We start from the raw sequence: 25,963 nt of genomic DNA on the forward strand, positions 1-25,963 counted from the left end.
TATAAAACAGATAGTCCCGGTCATTAATTCTGATTGGTTGAGCCACCTTTGTTTACTTCTCTGTGTTGCTCAGCAACCACTTTGTTGGAAGTACTACTGTTCCTGAGGAACTACATTGTTTGGTGGAAGAATGTTTTTACATATATATCATTACACTTTATTTTCTCTGTTTTATTCTGTGAAACCTTACTATGTATATTATGGAATAACCATTTTATAAAAACAATAACCTCACTGAAGCTGTGGTTTACAGTGAATTTATAACAGTTAGGGGGTTTTAGGTACTATGCTTGACGTCGTGCCTAACCATGCCCCTTAGCTGTTATAAATTAACTGTAAACCACGGCTTTTTGCTTTACATTGTTTTTTTTACCCTTGTATTAAATCACTAAAACTAAAAGTGTTGCAATGGGGTTTCTAAGTTGCTTAGGTAGTGATGGTATATTTGACACCTTTTCCTCTTCTGACCAGCGTAATACATTTTTGTATATTTTTCTTCTCTTGGAAAGTAATGGAAATTAAACAGTGGATCTCCGCCACCCTTTTTTTTTTCTCGTTTTCTGAGCAAATGGGAACACTAAAAATTACATTTGTCTTCATGACTATATGTATGACTGAGTCAACAATGATCACTTCCTCTTCTGAGAACCAGGGAAATGTGAAAAGAGTCCACGGCGGGAGTATTTGCAAAACCTGTTTAGAAAGGGTCATTGTTTTGCAATTCCAAATGTTGCTGCTATAGTGGTGAAGAAATCTCTTACAACAGCTTTAAATATGAGTGAAGAAAAAGCAAAAAAAATGTTTGGCAAATGCAACATGAAATATTAATTGTAATGAACATTATAGAGAAAGCATACAAATGTATTCAACTTTTTCAATAGCTATTTGATCAGGTGCTGTATGTCCTGGATCCTGATATGCGTGTGAAGGGAGAACTGTCCATAATCATTCCAACAAAGAAAATGGACCATCAAGAAGAAAGTAGAGCACAATGTAAAATCTCATCTCTGAAGACTGTAAAACATCCATCGCAATCAAGTGATTTCTTCTCCTGTTAAGCACGTTTCTGATTTTGGTTCTGATCCCATTCCAAAGGGATGAGACCGCTCACAACATCAAGTTGAACACAGTATTCCTATCGTAATGTCAAATTTCTATCTGGTGATATTACACAATATATCTTAATACCATTACAGATACTCTTCATACATTTCCCAAGACCACAAAAGGAGAAAACATCAGTTATTCATCTCCCGTGTGTAGTTTCTCAGCACGGTCTTCTCTGAGGATGCACGGAGAACAGGATCAGTGGCTCAAACACAGCAAGCTCCACATCATCATCCTCTAAAGGGAGAGCTGTTCATTAAACTCTTTAAACGACATTCCCTTATGTTGTTTTATTAAACATCACTTCACACATCACTTCACACATTCATGCGTCAGCTGCTGAGTGCAGTTCCCCAGACTACAATTTTTCAAGATTAAAGTAATATTTTACCCCCAAGCCAGAATTCAGTATCATGTTATGATACAATAAGCAAATAGAGCTACTGTAGGGTGTATTTGGCATGGTTCTCTCTTCCTCTAGGTTTCTTCATTCATTCATAAAATGTTCACTGAAAAACAAACACTGTTCTCAGTACCCTGGTGGGAATTACAAGGGCTTTCTAAGGATTTTTAGGTAAACAGCCTGAAGTCTGCTCTCATGCATTCTGCCATGCTAATGAGCTGCATTTAGCTAAGCTCTACATGGTCTTCTAGTGTTTTCAGTAAGAGAAATTTCATAAAAAAAATCTCATTCTTTATGCAAAATGAAATAAATCTATTGTTTAGATCTTGTTTTAGAAGTGTGTCCTCTTTTCTAGGCCTTTATAAAACTACATTCCTGCAGAACAAATCATTGGCAATCATAAACCAAAAGAACACAATACAGACCCCTGCAACATCTTCAATATGGGCACAATTTTCCTGTTGTTAAGCTCCGCCTCCCGTAGCTAGTTTTGCTAACTTGGACAAGATTGTCAGCAGCAGGAAAATAAAATGCTCATAAAATAGTAAAAATGGACTGTCTATAATATTCTAACATGGGCTGAAATTAATACATTTTTCTCCTTGAAATGTCCCGTCCTGTCTTCCAGTTCCAGGGGATATTACATAAACACATTGAATAATAATGCAAGTTTCAAGGGGGCCCTTAAAAAATGCTAGATGCAACAAAAGGTAGGACTGGGCCTAGCAAAGGTCCAATGTAGGAGAGTTCAACTACATGCAGTGCTGCACAGAAAGACTGGCTTCTGACTTCAAGCTCTGAATGCTGGTTAGGAATGTCATTAAGTATGGCACTGAAGTAGCGCAGTGTTACATATGGCATCAAAGTACAGCAACAGCATTCAAAAGCAGCCGCCTGGCTCAGTCAGCGCAGCTTCTCCAGAGCAGCTGTGTGAGGTCCGATGACAACGCAGTTATAAAAATCAAAGTGATTCAAAAAATATAGCCCACACTTTATTGATATGTTAATAATACTGCCATGTTACTGACTTTTTTGCACATACAGGGGATGTATTATGCAGCACACAGAGATGTTCTTGGTTTCTGCATTTAAAACTCAAATGTCCGTTTAGCCAACAAATATCAAATCCACTTTATTTGCGATGAAGAAAGCAAACAGTGCAAGTGTCACCATTATCTGTTTTGACAGCTGTTTTCGACAAAGTCCTATTGAGAATAAAGAAGACCCGTGTCTTTCTGGCCAACATCCTTCAGTAGCTTCTACGGTCTGTCCAGCTTGATTTTCTAAGACGCCTGTCCTGTGAGCTCATCTTGATTGCTGGCAGCTGATAAAAGACCAATAAACCTTTAGCTTTATAACCAATTAATCACTCGCTATGATTTACAACATACAGTAAACAATTAAATCACTGGCATTGTTAAACTAATCCTCCTGCAGGCACAATATATCGGTTTAAATTTCATAAAACGGCTCTAATTCTGTTTGATGTGAAGTGAAGCTCACATATCTGATTAGCGTAGGCAGGGCGCTCCATCTCCAGCCAATAGTTTCTGTCAGTGGGAGGATCAGAAGTGAGGAGAAGGTGCACAGGAGACCTGCGTCCTGTTGCACAACCAGAGCTGGAACAGCATGTCTGTCCTGCTCTAAAACACACTGCATTATCTGTAAAACAAAAGACATTTTATTATATGTATGCATTTTTTTAATTTAGAAGCTGATTGAATCAGTCAATCAGTCTTTCCATTACTGATCAGTGTAACGGCCACAAGACTCACTGTCAGCTGATAAAGGGCTGGCGTGATCCTGCTTATTAGGTTCAGAAGTTCTGAAGGATCCTGGCTCACTGCATCAAAGCACACATGCAACACAAGCAGCACATGAATGAGATGTCTCTCAGAACACTAACTCTTGACTCAAAGAGTGGAGAAAAAGCAGAAATCACTGCCGAGAAGCACTTAAATGAGGTCATTTTGCTACAGCTTCTTGAGCATCAAGGATCCGTGCATGTGTCATTAGATGTCATGAACACCTTACAAGTGCACTTTTTCTATTTACCTGTAACTGTTTTTTCTTTCAACTGGCCTTGGGGTACTTTCAGGACCTTTAGTGCCTATAGGTCTGCAAAAAGAAAAAAAAAAGATTGTTATTTCTTTAACTCCTCCATTCCTTGATGATACAGTCTTCCCTAAGGTGCTTTTCTCTCGCTCGCTCTCTCTTCTTCAGTTAAATGTGACTCTCACTGTCCAGATTTGTGGTCTTCCTCTGGTTTCCTCCTGAAGCTCAAGGTAGTGTGTGGTCCTTGCTCTTCAGCAATCCCCCCACGTAGCTCTCTTAGAAAACTCTTCAGCTCCACGTCGGGGTCAGAGACTCTCATCTGGAAAGATTCCAGAGGGAAATCCGTTCCAGCACATTGGGTCAATTCCGATATTTAAGTGTGTGGGCTTTTTTCATACTGTACCTCCATTAGGCCATTAACATTATGCTGAGCGAGTGGAATATGAGTCTGTAGGATACAGCTGCTGACTGGAGATCTGGAAACGGTACGCCAATTCTGGCTTTGCAGTTCCTAACCAAAAAAAAAAAACATACACATGGAAAAACATAACAGCAAGAGAATACAGTTTTACCAGAAGGTGATATAAAAAATACTACTACAGTAAATGTGTACAATTTTACCTTTATATCCAATGCATGCTGCAGTTTCAGCCTCATAAGTTCCTGTTCCTGCTTCTGAATTAAGTCTTGGCATTCAGCAAAACTGTCAGACATCTATACATCATATATTAAAATGTTATGGTTTACAATGTCGGTCAAATAGAACATCTGTTCTATTATTTGTTCAGTACTGTTGTATCGTAATAAGTATTTGTTTAAAAAGATGACCATCAGACACCTTGTATAAAGCTGCTTCCAGTCTCTCTGCTTTGCCTTTGAGCTCTCGCTCTTTAGAGCACAGAGCCTCTACTTCAGACTCCAGTCTCCTCCTGCTCTCCCTCTCTGACAGAAGCTCTTGTGTCTGTCTCTTAACCAGTAATGCCTGACGGTGTTTCTCCTGCACCACACAAAAGTAAAATCAAACACAAACAGTAGAATTAGCTGACTGACCCATTAAAAAAATTGCATGTTTAGTTAGGTAGATATTTGCCCTTGCATGGTAAAAAGAATAAGAATTCTAAGAATGAAAGATCTTTTGCTGAGAAGAAATGTTCTTCTGTTCTTTTCATTTATAATAGATAACTCTCAATGAATAGTGAAACACTTTCCTATATGCAACTAAGAACATTCTAATATTTTATCTATTTAGTCCCGCATATTAGCATATAGTTACAATCATAAATTTACATTTGTGACCACAAAACCAGTCCTAAGTCACTGGGGTATATTTTTAGCAAAAGCCAAAAAAACAAAACAAACAATGAATGGGTCAAACTTTTCTTTTCTATTCTGTTCTATTCATTGAAGAAAAAAAAGAAAAGAAAAAAAAACAGCTATGTGTTCTGTGCTAGACTAACAGAGACTTGTCATGAAATACATTTTTGATTAGTAATATGCATTGCTAAGAATTCAACTTCAAAGATGATTTTATCAGTATTTTGATTTTTTTTGCACCCTCAGATTCCAGATTTTCAAATACTTGTATCTGGGCCAAATATTGTCCAATCCTAGTAAACCATACATAAATGGAAAGATTATATAACCAGCTTTCAGTTGATGTATAAATCTCAATTTCGAAAATGTCTGTTCTGTTTAAAAGTTTACATCTCCCCACTGTTAATGCACCATGTTTCCTTCTTTAACTTTAACACAAATGTTTGCAGATTTAAATTCAGTTCATTTTCATAATTCAGTTTTTATTTTGTCTTAGGGTCTATTTGTGAACATCTGTAGTGTGGAAAAGCTTATTCGGGGCAGTAATTCATTTAAAAATAAATACTATTTTTAGGATCTCTCTTTTTTTAAAAAATTAGTAACATTTTGGAGATTCTGCAATGTGCATGTAAACTCATGACTACAACTGTTCAAGTAGAACAACAAAAACTGTCTCTCTGAGATGATTTCAAGATCAAATCATTTCTAACAAACATACCAGTGCAAGTTACACCTACATTCAGCCCATATTTCTGTTAGTCCACACCTATAAATAATATCTGTACTTTAACTCAAGTACTTGACTTGATGATCACATCGACACACTAATTATAGGGCTGTGCAAAAAAATCGAACACGATTTTCATGCACATCTCATCAGTAAAGACGCTCCTGTAATTAGAAGTATATCTCCAGCACTTGCATTCAGATCAGGGTTGTCAGGTTTTCACAACATATCCTGCTCAGTTGCTTCTCAAAACTAAAACAAAACTAGCCCAATCGCGCTTCCAGAAGGTTCCCCGATAAAAAAACTGCTTCCTGGGGTTAAAATATAAATTTTTTAGCAGGGTTGCCTTGGTAAAATTCGCATTTTAGCGGTTAAATATCATGTTATTTGTATTGGGGTCGCTTTGACCCGTGGACATGAAAAACAACCACAGACTTGGCAACACTGGTTGGCATTTACTACACCGAGCCGCAATTCACTGACAATCTACACAACATCGATGTTAAAATCGCAGGCGATTCTTTGTCGATTTTGAAAGCGATTTTGTGTTAGTTGTCGGTAGACTACGGCTCTGTGTGGTAACTGCTGCTCCACCTGAACCAGTATTGCCAAGTCTGCGGTTGTTTTTCATGTCCGCGATTTGAAGCAACCCCAATACCAATAACGTGATATTTAGTCCCTAAAATGCGAATTTTACCAGGGAAACCCTTCCAAAAAAATTATATTTTAACCCCGGGAAGCAATTTTTATCGGGGAACCTCCCGGAAACGCGATTGGGCTAGTTTTGGACTATTTTTAAGAAGCAACTGGGCAGGATTTGTTGTGAAAACCTGGCAACCCTGATCTGGATGCACGTGCTGGAGATATACTTCTAATTACAGAAGCATCTTTACTGATGAGAGGCGCATGACAATCGAATTTGATTTTTTGCACAGCCCTAACTAATTAGTAACAGGGTGGTATTGTGAGAAACAGAAAGGAGTAGTTAGTGATGCACCCCACCATCTTGAGCTTCTCTATGGTCTCGTCCAGCAGCTGAATTCGGCTTCGCAGGAAATCAATCTGCTCCCTTTTAGAAGTGATCTGTTTCTGCATTCCCAGAGCAACTTTAAGACCTGAAATACATATGAAACAACATGGTACATAACACAAAGAAAACTCTTTGAAAAATAATCATTCATCATTCAATAATCAAAAATTCCTGTCTGAAAGAAGAATATTATGTTCAATGAGGGGTCGCCCTATCTGTGAAATGCTTGACATTCAAACAGAACGAGCTCAGGTTATGTTAGCTGCATACATTCACAAGAGAAGAACTTGAACTATATTGTTAATGCACTGTCAGTGTCTGCTTTTCAAAAGACACTTTGTCCAATGAACCAATGAACTGATACTTACGTCAGATGAGACCATTTTCCCATTCCGTCCCTCTCACAATTGAATAGGACAAAATGAAACAATGGAGGGTTACAGAGGTCAGAACTAAGAAATCATAGCTACATTATGTAACAGCCCACAAGCACTGCACACAGCGAGAACAAAAGTTCTTTAAAATCTCTCAATGCACTGACGGCAAACAGCTGAGAACACTGTGTAAATGTTAAAATGCTATACTTTGTGCAGATTAAGAGATGGAAAAGTACATAGTTGAATGACAGCAGGAGGGTATCGACCAGATCTATAATCTCAGTGTGCAGTCTTCCTGCCATTATCCAGAATGCAGAACAACAAAACGATGGCCACACACTGGCTCTCTGGAAAGCATGCAAACGAATCCAGTAACGGAGAGTGTGGTCTTCCTCCCTTTATTTTAAATACACTTGGCCTAGTTCTGGTTTTTCCTGAGGTAACACTGTGAACGGTGTAAAAACATCCTCAGATTAATTATCAGATGAGATATGAATGAGTACGGATACCTATATTTGTATTAGAACATAATTAGGACTTTCTTGAAATTGTTTCTCAGAAGCCAGTTCTGTGAGGTTAGCGAGGGCAAATCTGAGTGATCAGCTAAGACAATTTTTCATTTAAAACGAGGCATTTTTATGTGCATGCACAGTACCATGACCATCAGCCGCCTCCAGTGTTCTCAAGGAACTTGTGGTCTGGTCCAGCTCAGCCCGTAGAGTCTTCAGCTGGCTCTGAAGTTTCAGGTTTGCTTGTTCCAGCTCACAGGTTTTACCGCCGAGCAGCTCTTTCAAAGCTTCCTGTCCCTCTGCTGAATTTGTGGGGGACAAAGTAAAAAAAAAAAAAAAAAAAAAAAAGTCAGGGTGATACTGAGAGAAAAAGGCCCTATTAAAAGAATTCTTAAAAAAAAAAAAAAAACTTAAATTAATTTGATTACAGCAAAATATTATTAATTACATTTCTTTACCACTTCAAAATTTATATATGTTTTTAATTATTAATGTTGAAATTGCTTAATATTTGTTTGTGTAAAATAAGATAGATTGATAGATGATATTTATTTTAAATAGAAATATCAGATAATTTGAGTTTTTTTTCTTTTTTTTTTTAAGGAAAAGTTAGCTCGGGTTGTAAAAACAGAAGCCACTCCCCCAAAACTTATTAAAAAAAATACATAAAATCAAAAAAAAAGTACATTGAAAAATATGTTATTGAAAACAACTGTAAAATAATAAATGAATTAACCTGCAAATAAGATTTTTAATGTGATCATGTATTCAAGGTGTAAGTAATATGTTATTACTTTTTATTTGATTGTCACACCACATGAAAGTTATTCAATTGAGAAATGTAAAAAAAAATAAAAAAAAAAATGTGAAAAACTTCTGAATTTTTTTTTCTTAATCATGGATTCTTTAAGTTGGACGACATTTGCTTAGATTTTTTGTTTATGCCAAATAATGTATACAATAACAAAGCAATACAATAAAAGCAAACATTAGGTGTTCAAATAGTTTTAATAGACACTGTACTTGTAACATACACTTTAAAGTCAGTTTATATCAGGCCTGCAGTTTGTAATACCAATAAGACGAATCTGAGTTTGTACCTTTCAGCAGGGTAAGCTGCATACGCCGCACTCCCAGCTCAGCGGTCATCTGCTGTTTCTCTGAAGTAAGCTGATCAACATCGCAGATCTTTTCTGAGAGCGCAGCCTGCTGACGGGCCTTCTCTCTCTCCACTGTGCTGAGTCTGAACTCTGCCTGTCTCAAGGCCGCCTGTTAAACCAACCAGTGTATGGACAGAATGCAAGAAACAATTATAAGAAATGCAATATTAAACACTCCGCTTGGACCAAAACAAGTGTGTAACATATCTTCATAGCTTTTCCTGATACACCCATCGAGCATCAATAATGCCTATGAATGGGTTATTTCATCTATAATCAGTTTAACATTTGAACAGAAACTACCTAGCCAAGGAATCCTATATTATGAATTAGTTACAGGAATAAGATTCTTCCCTAAATTTCCCCACCTTCAGTTGTTGATTCTCCCCTCGGAGCCGCTCGATCTGGTTAGTAAAACACTGTTGCATCTCCAAAGTACAGCTGTGATTTGAGATAATATCCATTTTCCAGTTCTGTGTTCACCACCCTGTCATCTGCCTCCGCCGTCATGACCTTCAGCAGAGCCTGAACCTATCCCAGCTGGCCATGGACCTGCTGCAGTTCATGCTGCTTCAACAACACCTGCAGATGTCTTCTCTCCCACTGAAATATATATATATAAAAAAGAAAGAAATGAAAGCACTGGACAGCCCAAAACCTGCCTATATTCTCTAAAGAACCAGCGGTTCTCAACTGGTGGGTTGCAGATCTGTTTTGAAAGGGTTTCAGACATCTGGAAAAAGACAATTAAAGGAATCGTGCGTCCAATAATGAAAATTTGACATCCAAGACATAGATTCGTTTTTTGACCAGGATGGACCTTTGCAATGGAGAATGCATCATTATGGATTATACAGTAGATTTGTTTTTTGGCCAGAAGAAATGTTTTAGTTAAAACGCCTCAATAAATGGATTTGTTTCTTACAAAAACTATGGTGTGGATCACTGTGATGTTTTTATCAGCTGTCTGGACTCTCATTCTGACGGCACCCATTCACTGCAGAGGATCCACTGGTGAGCAAGTGATGCAATGCTAAATTTCTCCAAATCTGATGAAGAAAGAAACCCATCTACATCTTAAATGACCTGAGATTGAGTTAATTTACATTACATTACAAAATAAAAAATTTTTGTTCATCTTCGGACAAACTATTAGGATACCAAAATAAATCAGCCTATCAACTTTTAAAAGGGAGTAGAAAACACTTCTTCTGGCTATAGTATGTTAAGTTCACTGGGATATTTATGAATTTGTTTTGTTTTAAGGAGCTTTTTGTTTACTCTTGTAGGATAAACAACTTTGCTACTGTGTTTGTTAGGCTGTAACAAACATCTGGAATACAAGATGCAGCTGCAGTTCTTGCTGTTGGAGTCTGAGGCTGGTACAGACTGTGCCGAACTGCAGTTTGAGCTGCCTCTCTCTTGGCTTGCTAACTCTGTTCTCAAATCAATTCTCTCTCACAGGACAGACCTGACAGCTCGACCAGAGACTCCTGTGATCCATCTCTGCCAACAGCTCAAAGGTGAAATAAACACACTGTAGTTCCAAAATGCCATTCTTTAAAGTGAGTTAGCTCACATGATCTTTAAGGTGCAGTAAGGACTTTTTCTCAAAAAAAAAGAAGAAGAAGAAAAAAGACTAATGCTATCAGAGACTAAAATGTCCAAATTACATACAGACACATGAAACAAATACTATCCAGTATAAAACAATCTTGGGTGACAACTGACAAATAGATTACTGTGCAGACGTTTGGCTTTGGTAAGATTTTGTTTGTTTTCGAGCCTCTTATACTCACAAAGGCACCATTTCTTTAACCAAAAATACAGTAAAAACTGAAATATTGCAAAATCGTATTACAATTTAAAATAACCGCTTTCTATATGAAAATATTTTAAAATGGCATTTATTCCTGTGATGGCAACGCTGAATTTTCAGCATCATTACTCCAGTCTGCAGTGTCACATGATCCTTCGGAAATCATTATAATATGCTGATTTCTGCCCAAGAAACTTTCTTATTATTTTTACAAAAAGGTCATTATTATAAAAGGTTTAAAATGGCTGTGCTGTTTACATTTTTTCTGGATTCTTTAATGAATAAAAAGTTCAAATGAACAGCATTTATTTGAAATACAAATCTTTTGTAACATCATAAATGTCCTACTGTCACTTTTGATCATTTCAGTGTGTCCTTACAACTTTTGGAAAGAAGTGTACACTTGTCAACAGGATATTCTTCACTGGCATCTTTACTGAAAACTTTTGCTTTGGTGTGATGCTGCCAATGTATATCAGTAGAAGGTTGATCAGTATACCTCTGGTCATTACCACTGACTTGCACCTTTTAATTACAGTATGATAACATATCTTCAAGATGAAATTTGTCTTTCTTTGCCCAATACTGTCCCCAAGTGGAAATGCAAAAAATAAAGACTGACCACTCGTCTGCCTGTCATTGGTCAGACAAACAGATAAGCCTGTCCAAATCTCACGCCATTCTTTGAGCCAATGTTGTGTTGTTTGGGCTAGTCTGGACGCACAAACAAACTGACCAATGTTTTTATAGCGTCACAGAGACAGTGTTTAAAAACGTCCTGTCGACATGTCTCTAACAGTTGTTATTAATATCCCTTTCTACCGAGAAAAAAAAAAAGAATAAACAAACAATTAAAACAAACTTGTCTGCTGTTTATTACTTTAAGTTGGAAGAGTTGTGGATGTAAATGGACTGAGAAGTTTCTCCTTCTCATGGCCTTCTTGGCCTGGGACTGAGATTGAGCCAACTCCTCCACTGACCTGAACCAGCAGCCAACTCAATTAAGATCCAATAAACCCTTCTCTCATTGAGGAGTACAGCCACACTGAGCATTTGAGGACCATCCAGCAAATGAAAAGCAATACTATCCAGCTGGGAGGATATGTATAGATGAGAATTTACCTAATAACTCCCAACAGAAGTTGCAGACTGGTGGAATAAATCTGTATGCACCAAGATTTCGGTCAATATCGCCACCTCCTGGTCATGACTAGTAATGAGCTGCTCTTGTCTGTAACAATATAATGTGATTAGATTAGAGTGGATTCAATTTTATTGTCATTGTGCAGAGTATAAGGACAGAGCCAATGAAATGCAATTTTGATCACCTACTACAGTGTTCCAGTTAGGTTCTGATACTCAGTGAACCTTAAAACCCTCAGAAAGACTAATACAGTTGTGGCCAAAAGTTTAGAGAATTACATAAATATTAGATTTCAAAAAGTTTGCTGCTAAACTGCTTTTAGATCTTTGTTTCAGTTGTTTCGGTGATGTACTGAAATATAATTACAAGCACTTCATACGTTTCAAAGGCTTTTATCGACAATTACATGACATTTATGCAAAGAGTCAGCATTTGCAGTGTTGGCCCTTCTTTTTCAGGACCTCTGCAATTCGACTGGGCATGCTCTCAATCAACTTCTGGGCCAAATCCTGACTGATAGCAACCCATTCTCTCATAATCACTTCTTGGAGTTTGTCAGAATTAGTGGGTTTTTGTTTGTCCACCTGCATCTTGAGGATTGACCACAAGTTCTCAATGGGATAAAGATCTGGGGAGTTTCCAGGCCATGGACCCAAAATTTCAACATTCTGGTCCCCGAGCCACTTAGTTAACACTTTTGCCTTATGGCACGGTGCTCCATCATGCTGGAAAATGCATTGTTCTTCACCAAACTGTTGTTGGATTATTGGAAGAAGTTGTTGTTGGAGGGTGTTTTGGTACCATTCTTTATTCATTGCTGTGTTTTTGGGCAGAATTGTGAGTGAGCCCACTCCCTTGGATGAGAAGCAACCCCACACATGAATGGTGTCAGGATGCTTTACTGTTGGCATGACACAGGACTGATGGGAGCGCTCACCTTTTCTTCTCTGGACAAGCCTTTTTCCAGATGCCCCAATCAGTGCTTCATCTGAGAATATGACTTTGCTTTCTGCAGAAGATCAATCAGTCCCTGATGTGTTTTTTTTGGAGAGAAGTGGCTTCTTTGCTGCCCTTCTTGACACCAGGCCATCTTCCAAAAGTCTTGGCCTCACTGTGCGTGCAGATGCACTCACACCTGCCTGCTGCCATTCCTGAGCAAGCTCTGCACTGGTGGCACTCCGATCCCACAGCTGAATCCTCTTTAGGAGACGATCCTGGTGCTTGCTGGACTTTCTTGGATGCCCTGAAGCCTTCTTTACAAGAATTTAACCTCTTTCCTTGAAGTTCTTGATGATCCTATAAATTGTTGATTTAGGTGCAATCTTAGTAGCCACAATATACTTGCCTGTGAAGCCATTTTTATGCTACGCAATGATGGCTGCACACGTTTCTTTGCAGGTCACCATGGTTAACAATGGAAGAACAATGATTTCAAACATCACCCTCCTTTTAACATATCAAGTCTGCCATTCTAACCCAATAAGCCTGACATAATGATCTCCAGCCTTGTGCTTGTCAACATTCTCACCTGAGTTAACAAGATGATCACTGAAATGATCTCAGCAGGTCCTTCAATGACAGCAATGAAATGCAGTGGAAAGTTTTTTTTGGGATAAAGTTAATTTTCATGGCAAAGAAGGACTATCCAATTCATCTGATCACTCTTCATAACATTCTGGAGTATATGCAAATTGCTATTATAAAAGCTTAAGCAGCAACTTTTCCAATTTCCAATATTTATGTAATTCTTAAAACTTTTGGCCACGGCTGCACACATGACATTAATTAAAAAAATTAAGTTATTAAAATAATAATAATAATAAAAACACATGCTCTTGAACACAGAATTTACAAAATAAATACAATAAATACATTCTTGACAAAGACAATTCACGTCTTTTTAGTTATTTTAGTTGTCACAATGTTATTACTTTATTATTATTATTCTACTGTTACTAGCTGCTCAACAAACACTGGGAAGTGTATAATCCATCTTCAGTTACACATCACTACCCCTCCAGCACTTTCAGTCTATCACAGTCTTCATTATCTGTTCCATCTATATTATGCTGTATACTGTATTAGTTATGTATTGGTTTGTTCAGTGTGTGCACTGTTTTTGTACTGCATTGTATTGCGATAAGCAATTTTTCATGGACCTAATAAACATGATCAAACGAAGTAGCCTATAATAACAGAGGCAAGAATATCCACTAAGACTGACAACTTGCTTAACGGACCTCTCTGTCTAATAAATACAATAATATACAATTTATAAGTGCGTTTGTGAATTATCCATATTATATTTACGGACCTGATTAATCTAATCTTGAGGAGTTTCCTTTAGACTACCTACTCACTGCAAAGCATGCATATTACTTAGATTTATGTTAATTTGATTGTTTATTGTTGTTCAATAAAGAATTTAATGGTTTAATGACTTTTATCAGAACCACGAAAAATCAAAAATACGTTGAGACCTTTTTTTATTATAGAGTAGTTAAAGATTCAATATCGATGCATCCTTTCCACTCTACGTTTAGTCAATTACAAGCGGAGTCAATTTCATACATATAAATCTACTCACACAGTACAGCAGAGGTTTGTTCTGGAGAAACAGCGCGCTGAATGACTTCCGGTGGAGAACAACAGGTGGTTTAGATGTTTATCAGCTTTATTTTTGATACCCAGATAGCCACCTGTATAACGTTGATATTCGCTTTCGCTACGAATTAAATTGCGAGTACAAACAGTTTTACATTTAAGGTAAATTTATTTTGTTTGCATCTTCAGCCAGACTTGACCAAAGCTACCGAGCCTAACTTGCTAGCTAGTGTGCACTGCATTGCAAACACGCGCAACGAAGCCGTCGTCGTCACCATAGCAACTCCAGAACTCGTAAAACGCGAACCAATTAGCTGGTAAAACGTCACTCCCTATCGCTTACCATTCATACAGCATTGTAACAAGTCTATTGGTGTTTTATCATAATTATATAAAATAATTAATTGCGCTTTTACCACATGCATCACAAAAATCATCGTTCGTCACAATAATGTCTCAAATTCAAACAATTAAATTGAAATTTTAAATTTTAACTAAAAAGGTAAGAAACAGGTTAAGTTGCCTGCTACGGGTTTTCATGGATGAGCCCCAGCTCTGCACATTTTATATGTCTCCCTCATCTATGCTCTAATACACCTGATTCAACTCATCAGCTCGTTAGTAGAGATTTCAGGAACTGGAAGTGTCCGATAAGGGAGAAGTTCTGGACTGGCTGTCCTCCACATACAGTGGATGTTATTATAATGCTGTGGGAAAATATTTTAAATACATACATAAAAAACACTTTCTTAGAATATACATATTTATATTTTGTTCAATATAAATAGTTTAACATATATTATATTTGAAGGCAATTATGTATCATTTTGTTGAACAACATGTGTATAGTTCAGGGGTGTCAAACTCCGGAGCCCTGCAGAGTTTTGTTTCAACCCTGCTTCAACACACACACCGTGTAGCTTTTAAATAAGCCTTGAAAGACTTGATTAGTTGGATCAGGCGTGTTTAATTAGGGTTGAATCTAAGCTCTGCAGGGCTCCAGCCCTCCAGGAACTGAGTTTGACACCCCTGATATATTTAATATCTCTAATAGGCTGGTACTGTATACCAGTTATGCTAAAATATACGTGTCGTCTAGTATCATGTTTAACTTTATTTTACACGTTTTATATGTGTGATCTTATTATACTGCAGTTTTGTCAGCACATTTTGTCAGTAAAACAATTTGCAGTAGAATTGTGATTTGACGTGTATAGATAATGGTGTTTTTGCTAAAATTGTTATGCTACATACAACCAAAGATTTATCATTCTGCAGTTTGTTTTGTGCATACTGCAAAAATGCACATTTGTATTATATCATGCAAAATCCTGTTTTTGTATTTTATTTATATATATATATAACACTCGCGGACCAGAGAGAGACCCGTGTGGCCTCTTCTTCCCACGGGCCCCTCCCCCGCCAGTCCACTAGCGCTGCCCAAAAACTATGAAACCGAATCCGAGCAGCAGGTCATTGAGCTTAGTTATTTTAAAACCAACACTCAACTACCTCGACAGGACCATGGAAGTAAAGCGGAACGGGCAGTTGGTTATTATTGAAATAATCGGCGCCTTGAGAAATACAGAGTAAAATTAGGGAGCGGCGAGATGCTGCTTTAATGTTTATAGTTGTTGGGCTGCTCGTGCGTCTCCAATGTCTCTGCCCGTAGTTCTGCCTGGATCTTGTTGTCGTTTATCGGGGGCTGCTTTGGCCCATCAGTTCGCAGACGCCTCGTACAGAAGCCGCAGCCGCCGTGTGTCCGCTCTTCCGTCCCGTATGTCTGGATCTCAGACGCGGCTCATCCCGGCGCTGCTGCCCGCTCGCCCGCTGCTCTCCCTCGGCTTGCTGCAGCTGGTTCTCGGCTGCTCCATGGTGGCGCTCTCTTTCGAAGCTCTGTCCCTTAGCAACTCTCCCCCTATTAGAAACTCCTGTCCGTTCTGGGCCGGATCTTCAGTGAGTATTATAATAGCCATAATCAGAGATGATAATGCTTTTATTTTACGCCACATATGCATTCTACTGATTTCAAAATGCATGCTTGTTAATATGCCACTGTCTACATGTTTTAAAAGATTCATTACAAAGCAACAGGTAAAAAGGAGAAGTTTTACTGTGGTCTACTCTAATGTGTTTCCAGCCAGTCTGATACAGAAACGTGGTGCTGCACATTTAGTTCAGTCTGTTTCAGAGTAACTTACATGAGCGCTACAGACACTGTTGTTTATCAGTAATGACATTGTGCACTAATATTTGTAAATTATTAGTCAAGTTAAACAATAAAAAGAACCCATATATTAAAATGATTAATGACTCACCCTCAAGTCGTTCCAAACTCGTAAGACCTCCGTTCATCTTCGGAACACAGTTTAAGATATTTTAGATTTAGTCTGAGAGCTTTCTGTCCCTCCTTGTAAAATGTATGTACAGTATACTGTCCATGTCCAGAAAGGTAATAAAACATCTTCAAAGTAGTCCATGTGACATCAGAGGGTCAGTTAGAATTTCTTTCATTTTGGTCCAAAAATAGCAAAAACTATGACTTTATTCAGCAGTCATCTCTTCCAGGTCTGTTGTGAGCATGTTCACTGCAGTTTGTGATATCCTGTTTGCGAATGAATCATTCAGTGTAACTGGATCTTCTTGAACCAGTTCACCAAATCGAACTGAATCGTTTGAAACGGTTCGCATCTCCAATAAGTATTAATCCACAAATGACTTAAGCTGTTAACTTTTTAATGTGGCTGACACTCCCTCTGAGTTCAAACAAACCAATATCCCGGAGTAATTCATTTACTCAAACAGTACACTGACTGAACTGCTGTGAAGAGAGAACTGAAGATGAACACCGAGCCGAGCCAGATAATGAAAGAAAGATTGATTCGTTCTTGAGTCAGGAACCGTTTCTGTCGTACGTGTCCGATTCGAGAACCGATGAGCTGATGATACTGTGCATGTGTGATTCAGCGTGAAGCAGACTGACATACAGAAAACTCTGAACCGAACAGTTTTTTTTGGTGATTGATTCTGAACTGAGCTAATGTTATAAGCGCGGGTAAACCGAAAGCTTGAAACAAGGGCAATCATTGCAAATGACGCCATTACGTCAGATTGCAAAGAACCAGTGAACCGTTTTCTTCAAGAAGTTTATTGAATCAAACTGTCCGAAAGAACCGGTTCGCAGAAAAGAACCGAACTTCCCATCACTACTGGTGATCCGAAAACCAATGCAACCGGATCTTGACTCGAGATCGAGTCAATCTTTCGTTCATTATCTGGCTCAGCTCTGTGTTCATCTTAAGTTCTCTCTTCACAGCAGTTCAGTCAGTGTACTGTTGAGTAAATTAATTACTCCAGGATATTGGTTTGTTTTAACTCAGAGGGAGTGTCAGCCACATTAAAAAATTATTCAATGCTGAATAAAGTCGTAGTTTTTGCTATTTTTGGACCAAAATGTATTTTCGATGATTCAACAAATTTCTAACTGACCCTCTGATGTCACATGGACTACTTTGAAGATGTTTTCATTACCTTTCTGGACATGGACAGTAGACCGTACACACAGCTTCAATGGAGGGACTGAGAGCTCTCAGACTAAATCTAAAATATCTTAAACTGTGTTCTGAAGATAAATGGAGGTCTCAAGGGTTTGGAACGACATGAGGGTGAGTCATTAATGACATAATTTTCATTTTTGGGTGAACTAACCCTTTAAGTAGTGAAACAATAAGTCAGTTTCTAAAAAATACAAACGTGTCAAGAAAAAGAGCCAGGGGTTCAAGGATGCCCAAACAATAAATAGCACCAAAAAATCTTAATACATATATAGAGAGAAAGAAAAAAAGAAAAAAACTTGAAAGATAAAATAAATAAATGAAACAAAAATAAATGAACAAATTACATAACAATAAACAATCATTCCTACAAAACATTGTTCAACACTTCATGCACTCAACTGTCGCAGCTTTAATTACATAACGAGGAGAGGAAGAGGAAGAGGGAGGGTCTATCAGACTCCAATTATGAATGACAAATAACCTTATATAATTCATACTCTACATGGTTGAGTGCATAGTGTATGGTGCATCTTTTGGGACACAGTATGTGTAATTCTGAAGTACAGTGAATATCCCCTCTGTCTTGCAAAGTTTATTTCCAGTTTATTTTTATTGGTTACTTCACACATAATGTTTACAGTTAAAAAGAGCTAAACACAAGAACCCAACAGTCAATGTAGTTGACAGGAAGTGGCAGTGTAAGAGGAAATGAGAGGGAGCCGAGTGTGGACGCTGGTATTTGAATGAGGCTGCTGCAGACAGCTCGGCTGACAGCACACTGAGTGAGATGAGTCATTAAAACAGGATTTAAAAGTGCTGAAGGCCATTTTGAGTGTGTGCAGCATCTGATGGGTAATAATGGGCTCATTATCAGTTAATCTGTCTGTGAGTGTTTGCCTCTTTGCTGAACAGACTGATTGTTTTATGCAGGTCATCCTATCTGGGCTTATAGGACTAACCACATGGAAACGGCCAATGCTTCTGCTGGTATGTTTGTTTTACAAATATCAGACTGATAGTCTTTATTTTTACTTGAAAGTCGTTATATGATGTTTACTGCACCAAATTAGTCCTGTGTTGACCTGAACATATGTTTTGAGGGTAATCTTCTGCATGCCTGTGTCTTTATGTTAAAGAGGCAGTCATTAGGCTCTTAAAAGACCCCTTAAATAGGATCTGTGTCCACCAGAAACTCAGTTCAGACCTTGTTAATTAAGTCCCAAGTTGATCAAATGTGAGAGTAAATACATTAATAGTGTTACAAATAAATGTTCTTTCTGAACATACTATAAAATGAGAATAAAAAAATGTTTAAGCAGCACAACTGTTGTCAACAGTGATTTGAGCACTAGTATTTTATTTGTCCAATAGAATTACTACTGACTATTACTGATCTTCCTCTGGACCATTACTTCTTTTGATTGTGTCTCTCACACAGGTAAATCTGTTTGTGTTGCTGTCAGTGGTCTGTATCCTGCTAAACCTGGCAGGCTTCATCCTCTGCTGTCAGGGGGCTCAGCTGGTCTCCAGTACCATTAACTGCCAGCTGGTGAGGAATCTGTGCTGTAATAGAGACAATAACATCATAATGTCAAATGTCTCATGTATTGATTTTATGCATGAAACTAGATGCAAAATGAAAACAAACACAAATTGAAGTGGGGCAACCCTTATTAATAAATACATGCATACATCCATTCTTCTTGTAATAAGCGTGTACACAGGGTGACGTGGTACTTGGTTGATGTATGCTTTAATAAAACATTATGGAAAAAAGCACATCTATATTGTACAGATCATCTGCTTAGAGAAATAAAGCTTGTCCAAGTCAAAGAGAACCCTGAAACTGAGTCAAAGCAGGCTCCAGTTTTTCTTGGATGTGAGGTAGTTTTTAGGATGCTGTCATTTCCAGGGTCTGAAGACTGTTCTTTCCTCATTTCCACTTGTCATGGAAATGTCCCTGCTGACCTTCTATCTTTGAGCTCAAAATTACAAAAGACTAATGTAGAAAGGTGCATGGAAACGTGATCCTCAGTCTCGTACTTTAAATCCAGTTCTTTAAGTATACGTAGACCATGTCATCAGACATTAATAGGAAACAAACATAAAAGTGTTTCTGTGTTTCAGAACAAGCTGGGGGATCTCTGTCACTGTTGTTCAGAGATTCCAAGCACTCCGTGCCAAGAGGACAAGCTGATTGAGATCTATGCAGGTCATGCATGTGGCACAATGAGAATTCTGCTCAAGGTGAGAATTATATATTTTTTTATAATTATTCAATTCTTATATTACACTACTACTTGGGTGATAGATAGACAGTTAGTAGACAGAGAAAGATAGACAGGATACCATGACTATAATATGGTGTATATTATGTTATAAGTGAGAGAAATATATTCGTTTTGTTTACCCGCAGTAGATTTGGATGTTCTAGAGTTGTCTCTCTTTCAGAAAGTGCTCTTTGCATTGTGTGCGCTCAGTGCTTTGGCCACAGCTGTGTGTCTGGTTGCTGCTGCACTCAGATATCTCCAGATCTTCTCAACCAGACGACCCTGCATGGTCAGAAATCATATCATGGAAAATATGGCAAGATAATAATCAATTTCAATGGTTTTATTCCTGTCCAGTGTGTGGGATAGATTCTAAGGATGTTTAGACGTGTTGTGAGCAGCTGTCTTGTTCTAATAGTGGTGTGATTATGATCGTCTTTGGCAGGAAGAGGCCAGGCCGGTTCCAGAGGAAGTGGAGGGGCAGACTCCTCTTCCTGACCCTGACGAATTTGTCGCTCCTGCACCTCCTCCGTCTTACTTCTCCACCTTCTACTCTCACACCCCACGCTTGGCTCGCAGGTACTGCACACGAGCACTCTTTACACAGTCCACTGTTAAAGAAATGCTCTGTCAGGGTTACTTAAAATGTGGTTTAAGTGGTTATTCAAGTTAAAAATACAATTATTTAATTTAATTCTTATAACTGTGCTGGGTTTATTTTTAACAAATACAGTGCCTTGTTAAAAGTATTCATTTATTTTTTTCACATTTTGTTATGTTGCTTGCTGCCTTATGGTAAACAACTTAAAAGTACTTTTTTTTCACATCAGTCTACATTCTATACACCATAGTAACATGCTTTGTAGCACCTTTGCAAATTCTTAAAAAATAAAAAACTGAAATGATTACATTGCATTTTCTGGGACAGTCCCACGTTTTTAAATTGTAGTGTGTCAGATCAGGAAAAATATTGATTTAGATTACATCTGCATATTTTCACTTTTTGAAGTGATAAAATCTGTCCATGATCTATAGCTTGCTTAAGTGTGTTTCTATCTCTCTCTCTCTCTCTCTCTCTCTCACAGACAGACAGACAGACACACACACACACACACACACAAACCTGCACTTTGACCTTGAACTCTTAAGCAAAAATACATCAGGGTTTATCATATCTGTGGGTGGGTGACTCAATGTTTGGCAGGCAACCAAAATGTTTTGGCAACGTAAAACAGCAAAGAAGTTTGTGTGTGGGAAAGCATGATATGTTCCAGTTTCTGATCAGACATTAATGGGTTTGTCTTGAAACAGTTGTTTACTGTTGTTATGTCTTCTTGTGGGCTGTTTACAGTGTAAATGTGTGTTTTGGCAGGATGTTTGGTGATGGTATGATTCCTCTTCCTCATATATATGGTGCCAGAATGAAAGGAGTGGAGGTCTTCTGTCCTCTAGACCCTCCTCCACCTTATGAAGCCGTTGCTTCACAGCCAGCAGCACAGGTACTGATTTATGCGGTTATCATATGCTATCTGCTATCACATAATTATCTCTGTAATGAAAATCAACATCAGTTAGCATTTACAGAATTTGTCCTGATACAATTTCAACTCTGTTTGTGAATTAGACATCACATCAGCAAACAAGACACAGTGTCCTGAACAGCTCAATCAAATACAGTCCTTGTCCGCTCACTGACCCTCTGTATTTATTTCAGGCCCAGAGTAGTGAGGTGCAAATGAGCGATCTGACTGAGGTCCTGACAGAGAGCGCAGAGGCTGAGACGCCCAGCGATGGTAGGAACCAGTTGTATTCTTACATATAGACCTGTGCATAGACATTCAAAACATTGCAGTTTAGGTGTATAGGTGTTATAATGAACAAACAGAAACTTCCCTCTTGAAAGTCTGGAATTAGAAAACAGAGCTGAGGCCTACATGAAATGTGTCATTGACACGGCTTATACTGTATGAGTCCAGTGCCTCTGGTACTCTATATTTAATCAAGATTCTGACAGCGTTTAGCAGTACCCGTCCATAATTATGGCATCTGTGTATAAAAGGACATGTATTTTAGTGGTGTCAGTTGTATCTCCAGTGTTCTTCAGTGAGGGATTTCTTTTTATAGCTGTCTGTATCCTTCAACACTTTCAAAGATTGCACAGTCCTACATGTTTTTAATATTCCTTCACAAGTCACAATGAACAAATCACTCCTCAAAATGCTTCTTTTGCATTTTTTTTTACATTTCATACATATTTTTTCATTATCAATTATGTCAGCATAACAATTTGAAATGTTGAACTGAAAATCGTTCTCTATTTTGCTTTAATGAAAGCTGCATGGAGGGTGGGGGGGGGGTGTTGAATGATCAATCCATGAATTGCATTGAAGAGAATGTTTTATTATTTTATTTTATTTGTTTAGTTAACAGGGTCATTACACATTAATAAAACATGCCAGAATTGGCCAAAGGCTATTTTTCATCCGTAGCCTGGATCTCTTATAGTGAAGCCCTAAAATATTGACATATTTCTATGTAGTGTGTTTGTGTGTTTTATTCAGACAGGTGCCGTCAGATGGCCATATTGAGCCCCACACCCCCGACACAGTCCAGACAGCCTCACAGCGCAGTCTCCTCCAGCAGGAAACCGCACAAACCTGGCCTCCGCAGGTCCAACAGTGACCCCGTCCTGCTAGACCCGACCGCCAAAGGTACAATCAATGTTTCTGTATAATGACCTTCAACTGTTTATTTAAGCATTACCACAGACAACCAATTCAATTCAATTTGACTTGTTTTCAGAGGACATACAGTATGTGCTGCTTCTGTATGTTTTTGTAGCCCACAGGCAGATTGTCTTGTTTTACGCCTAAATCTACTTAAAATAAATGTTTTTATCTGTGTGTGTCCAGAGAAGAGGACTGGGACTGATACTGATAGTAAATCTAGAGAAACTATACCTGTCAGTGGTTACTTGAAGCCCATTTTTAATCTAGGATTTGTGTTACTGATGGGGCTCAGCAGAGAGCCCTCTCTTTGCAAAGACCTTAAAAGCATAGATCTCTCAAAAATCCAGTCATCATTTACTAAACCTTACACTCATTTCATTCCAAACACTTACTGTATGACATTGTATTCTTCTGTGGAACAGATTTTAAGAATTTTATTTTTATTTTTATGATCCAAACTATGAAACCAAAATGTTTGGTAACCAACGTAATTCAGAATATCTGCTTTTGTGTTCAGCAGCAGGAAAAAAAGTCATTCAAGGTTCATGAAGTGTTTGTGCTTTGCTACTTCTCATCTGTCTTCTTAACCAATACAACGGTGAATTATTTTTTTTTATTAACTTGGTTGAATAGAATGATTCAGTTTATTGTCCTAAAACCTTAAATAGAATTAAAGCTGCAAGCAGCGATGAACGGGCCCTCGCACCCGGGCTCACCGCCATCGTGTGGCTTTAGTAAAAAGGTGAACGTTGAGAAATATGCATTTAAACTCATAAATATAAGTGCAATATATCAAAGTTTATTCCATATGTGTGCCAATCTTCCTGTTGCCAGCAGGTGGCGCTATCGTTATAATGGAATAATGGCCTTCAGATGTGTTCAAGCCAGGACCCTTATCACACATGTGAAGTTTGGGCAAGATCGGACATTTTATGCCTGAGTTATAACATCTTTTATTCCCATGGCGAGACATCGAACTTCGTCATGGCGCCATGGACACGCCCTTTAACAAAAACTCAAGATCTCCACAAGCTAACATTGCACAGTCCTTCAGATTAGACTGACCACAAAAAAGACATTGATGTCATAAAATCTCTAGGAGTAGTTTGTCGCAGTGTAAAATATGTCACTTCCTGTTGCCAATAGGTGGCGCTATGACTATAACTGAATATGGGCATGTAGATCTGTTCAGGTCAAGAGTCTCATCCAACATGTGAAGTTTGGGGCAGATTGGACATTGTATGTCTGAGTTACAGCAACTTCCTTTTTCATGGCGAAACATCGAAATTTGTCAGGCCGCCATGGACACGCCCTTTAACGAAACCTCAAGTCCTTCGCAATTTAACATCGCAAATGGCTTTAGATTACACTGACCAAGTTTGGTGTTGATCTGAATAAATCTCTAGGAGGAGTTCGTTAAAGTACAACCCCTAAAAAATGGCAAGAACAACACCAATTTTGTATGGAAAATTCAAAATAACCGACTTCCTGTTGGGATCCGGATTTCGTACCAAGAGACTTTTTTGTAGGTATTGGAGTGTTACATGTGTGTACCAATTTTTGTACATGTACGTGAAACATAGCTCGAGGCGCACTCCGTTGAATGTGTATAGGTGGCGCTATAGAGCCATTCTGCCACACCCGCTGGAATATTGGCCTGCAGATCTGTTCAGGCCAGGACTCTTATCAGACATGTGAAGTTTGGGGAAGATCGGACATTTTATGCCTGAGTTATAACATCTTTTATTCCCATGGCGAGACATCGAACTTCGTCGCGGCGCCATGAACAAGCCTTTTAACGAAAACTCAAGATCTTCACAATTGAACATCGCACAGGCCTTTAGATTAGACTGACCACAAAAAAGACCTTGATGTCATAAAATTTCTAGGAGTAGTTCGTCGCAGCGTAAAATATGTCACTTCCTGTTGCCAATAGGTGGCGCTATGACTATAACTGAATATGGGCATGTCAATCTGTTCAGGTTCGGAGTCTCATCAAACATGTGAAGTTTGGGGCAGATTGGACATTGTATGTCTGAGTTATAGCAACTTCATTTTTCATGGCGAATCATCGAAATTCGCCAGGCCGCCACGGACACGCCCTTCAACGAAAACTCAAGATCTTCGCAATTTAACATCGCAAAGGCCTTTAGATTAGGCATACCAAATTTGGTGTTGATTTGAAGAACTCTCTAGGAGGAGTTCGTTAAAATACAACACATGGAAATGACCAAAATTACACAAAATATGCTCATAATATTAAAAATAACCGACTTCCTGTTGGGTTTAGAATTTCGCTCCAAGAGTCTTTTTTGTAGGTATTGGTGTGTTACATATGTGTGCCAATTTTCGTGCATGTACGTGAAACATAGCTGGAAGGCTGTTGATTTTCTTGGTATAGGTGGCGCTGTCGAGCCATTTTGCCACACCCTCTTCTGAATCCTATATCAGACGAAAATTTTCACCAGGTTTGACGCGTGTGCAAAGTTTCATGACTTTTTGAGCATGTTAAAGCCCTCAAAAATGCGATTCATTCGGGAGAAGAAGAAGAAGAAGAAGAAGAAGAAGAATAATAAATATAGCTGCAAGCAGCGATGGCGGGCTCAAGCCATCAGTGCAACACCACCCCTGTGGCATCAGGTAAACTGTGCCAAGCGGGCACATGCATTCACAATAGCACTCTGGCAGTCAGGTTTTAAGGGATACGGCAGTTAAAGGGTTAATCCGAATCATCTAGACTTTGAAATCACATTCACAGAACAATATATATATAACTTTAGTAACACATTTTTCAATCTGAGTTAAACCTCTTTTTGGGCTTATTTTATCAGTAAAGGAAAAAATGCCTAATAATTCTTCACACCTGAATATAAGGAGTTTTGTTTTTCTCTTCCAGGCTTCATGGTCAACTACATATGTATCACACTCGTTGCTTTCTATAGTGCAGCTCAACCAATTCTCATCCCATTCGTCCATATTTGTGAAATCACAAATCCCGGACAATATTTGTTGTAGTCCAAACAATTTGTTCATTATAGTTTTTAAAAAGTGTTTTTTGTTAAATGAAATATCTCCTTTTGAATTGGACTTTCAGCTTAGTAACTTTGCAGAACTTTTTTTTATGCTGAAACAACAACATTACAGTATAACAAAATTTG

General features: G+C 38.3%; 2 protein-coding genes across 7 annotated transcripts; one reads left to right on the forward strand and one right to left on the reverse strand.

Annotated features, from left to right (window-relative positions):
• Positions 1-1,779: 1,779 nt before the first annotated feature.
• LOC113080931 (coiled-coil domain-containing protein 158) lies at positions 1,780-14,696 on the reverse strand. 5 transcript variants are annotated; one of them, XM_026252999.1, is made up of 15 exons: positions 14,233-14,692; positions 11,624-11,732; positions 9,265-9,285; positions 9,051-9,234; positions 8,623-8,791; positions 7,669-7,824; positions 6,609-6,721; positions 4,404-4,562; positions 4,187-4,279; positions 3,969-4,076; positions 3,751-3,884; positions 3,566-3,628; positions 3,286-3,353; positions 3,014-3,172; positions 1,780-2,834 (listed from the first exon to the last, which is right to left on the reverse strand). In XM_026252999.1, exons 4-15 carry the CDS (start codon positions 9,144-9,146, stop codon positions 2,794-2,796), a joined length of 1,359 nt encoding a protein of 452 aa, XP_026108784.1. In that variant the 5' UTR covers positions 9,147-9,234; positions 9,265-9,285; positions 11,624-11,732; positions 14,233-14,692; the 3' UTR covers positions 1,780-2,793. The 5 variants fall into 5 exon arrangements, with proteins under 5 accessions (XP_026108784.1, XP_026108799.1, XP_026108776.1 ...); XM_026253014.1 differs by having other exon boundaries at positions 7,669-7,821; positions 9,051-9,285; positions 14,233-14,696; XM_026252991.1 differs by having other exon boundaries at positions 9,051-9,285.
• A 956-nt stretch (positions 14,697-15,652) lies between these two features.
• LOC113080958 (protein FAM189A2-like) lies at positions 15,653-23,063 on the forward strand. Of its 2 annotated transcripts, none has more exons than XM_026253040.1 (10): positions 15,653-16,205; positions 18,737-18,793; positions 19,245-19,355; positions 19,934-20,053; positions 20,258-20,365; positions 20,522-20,655; positions 21,449-21,575; positions 21,791-21,869; positions 22,638-22,787; positions 22,879-23,063. In XM_026253040.1, the coding sequence occupies exons 1-10, from the start codon at positions 15,906-15,908 to the stop codon at positions 22,947-22,949; spliced, it is 1,257 nt and encodes a 418-aa protein (XP_026108825.1). In that variant the 5' UTR covers positions 15,653-15,905; the 3' UTR covers positions 22,950-23,063. The 2 variants fall into 2 exon arrangements, with proteins under 2 accessions (XP_026108825.1, XP_026108817.1); XM_026253032.1 differs by having other exon boundaries at positions 20,258-20,392; positions 22,879-23,062.
• Positions 23,064-25,963: the final 2,900 nt, after the last annotated feature.

The sequence above is a fragment of the Carassius auratus genome, chromosome 5 (genome assembly GCF_003368295.1).
Source record: "Carassius auratus strain Wakin chromosome 5, ASM336829v1, whole genome shotgun sequence".
In the NCBI taxonomy this organism is placed as follows: Eukaryota; Metazoa; Chordata; class Actinopteri; order Cypriniformes; family Cyprinidae; genus Carassius; species Carassius auratus.

Excerpts from the sequence above, each read along its gene's own strand:
- LOC113080931 (XM_026253005.1), bottom strand. The coding sequence starts at position 9,146 with ATGGATATTATCTCAAATCACAGCTGTACTTTGGAGATGCAACAGTGT. Across the intron at positions 7,825-8,622 it reads GCAGCTTACCCTGCTGAAAG|CAGAGGGACAGGAAGCTTTG; the intron begins GTACAAACTCAG and ends CCACAAATTCAG. Across the intron at positions 4,563-6,608 it reads CCATAGAGAAGCTCAAGATG|GAGAAACACCGTCAGGCATT; the intron begins GTGGGGTGCATC and ends TGTGTGGTGCAG.
- LOC113080958 (XM_026253032.1), top strand. The coding sequence starts at position 15,906 with ATGTCTCTGCCCGTAGTTCTGCCTGGATCTTGTTGTCGTTTATCGGGG. Across the intron at positions 18,794-19,244 it reads AACGGCCAATGCTTCTGCTG|GTAAATCTGTTTGTGTTGCT; the intron begins GTATGTTTGTTT and ends TCTCTCACACAG. Across the intron at positions 21,870-22,637 it reads GGCTGAGACGCCCAGCGATG|ACAGGTGCCGTCAGATGGCC; the intron begins GTAGGAACCAGT and ends TGTTTTATTCAG.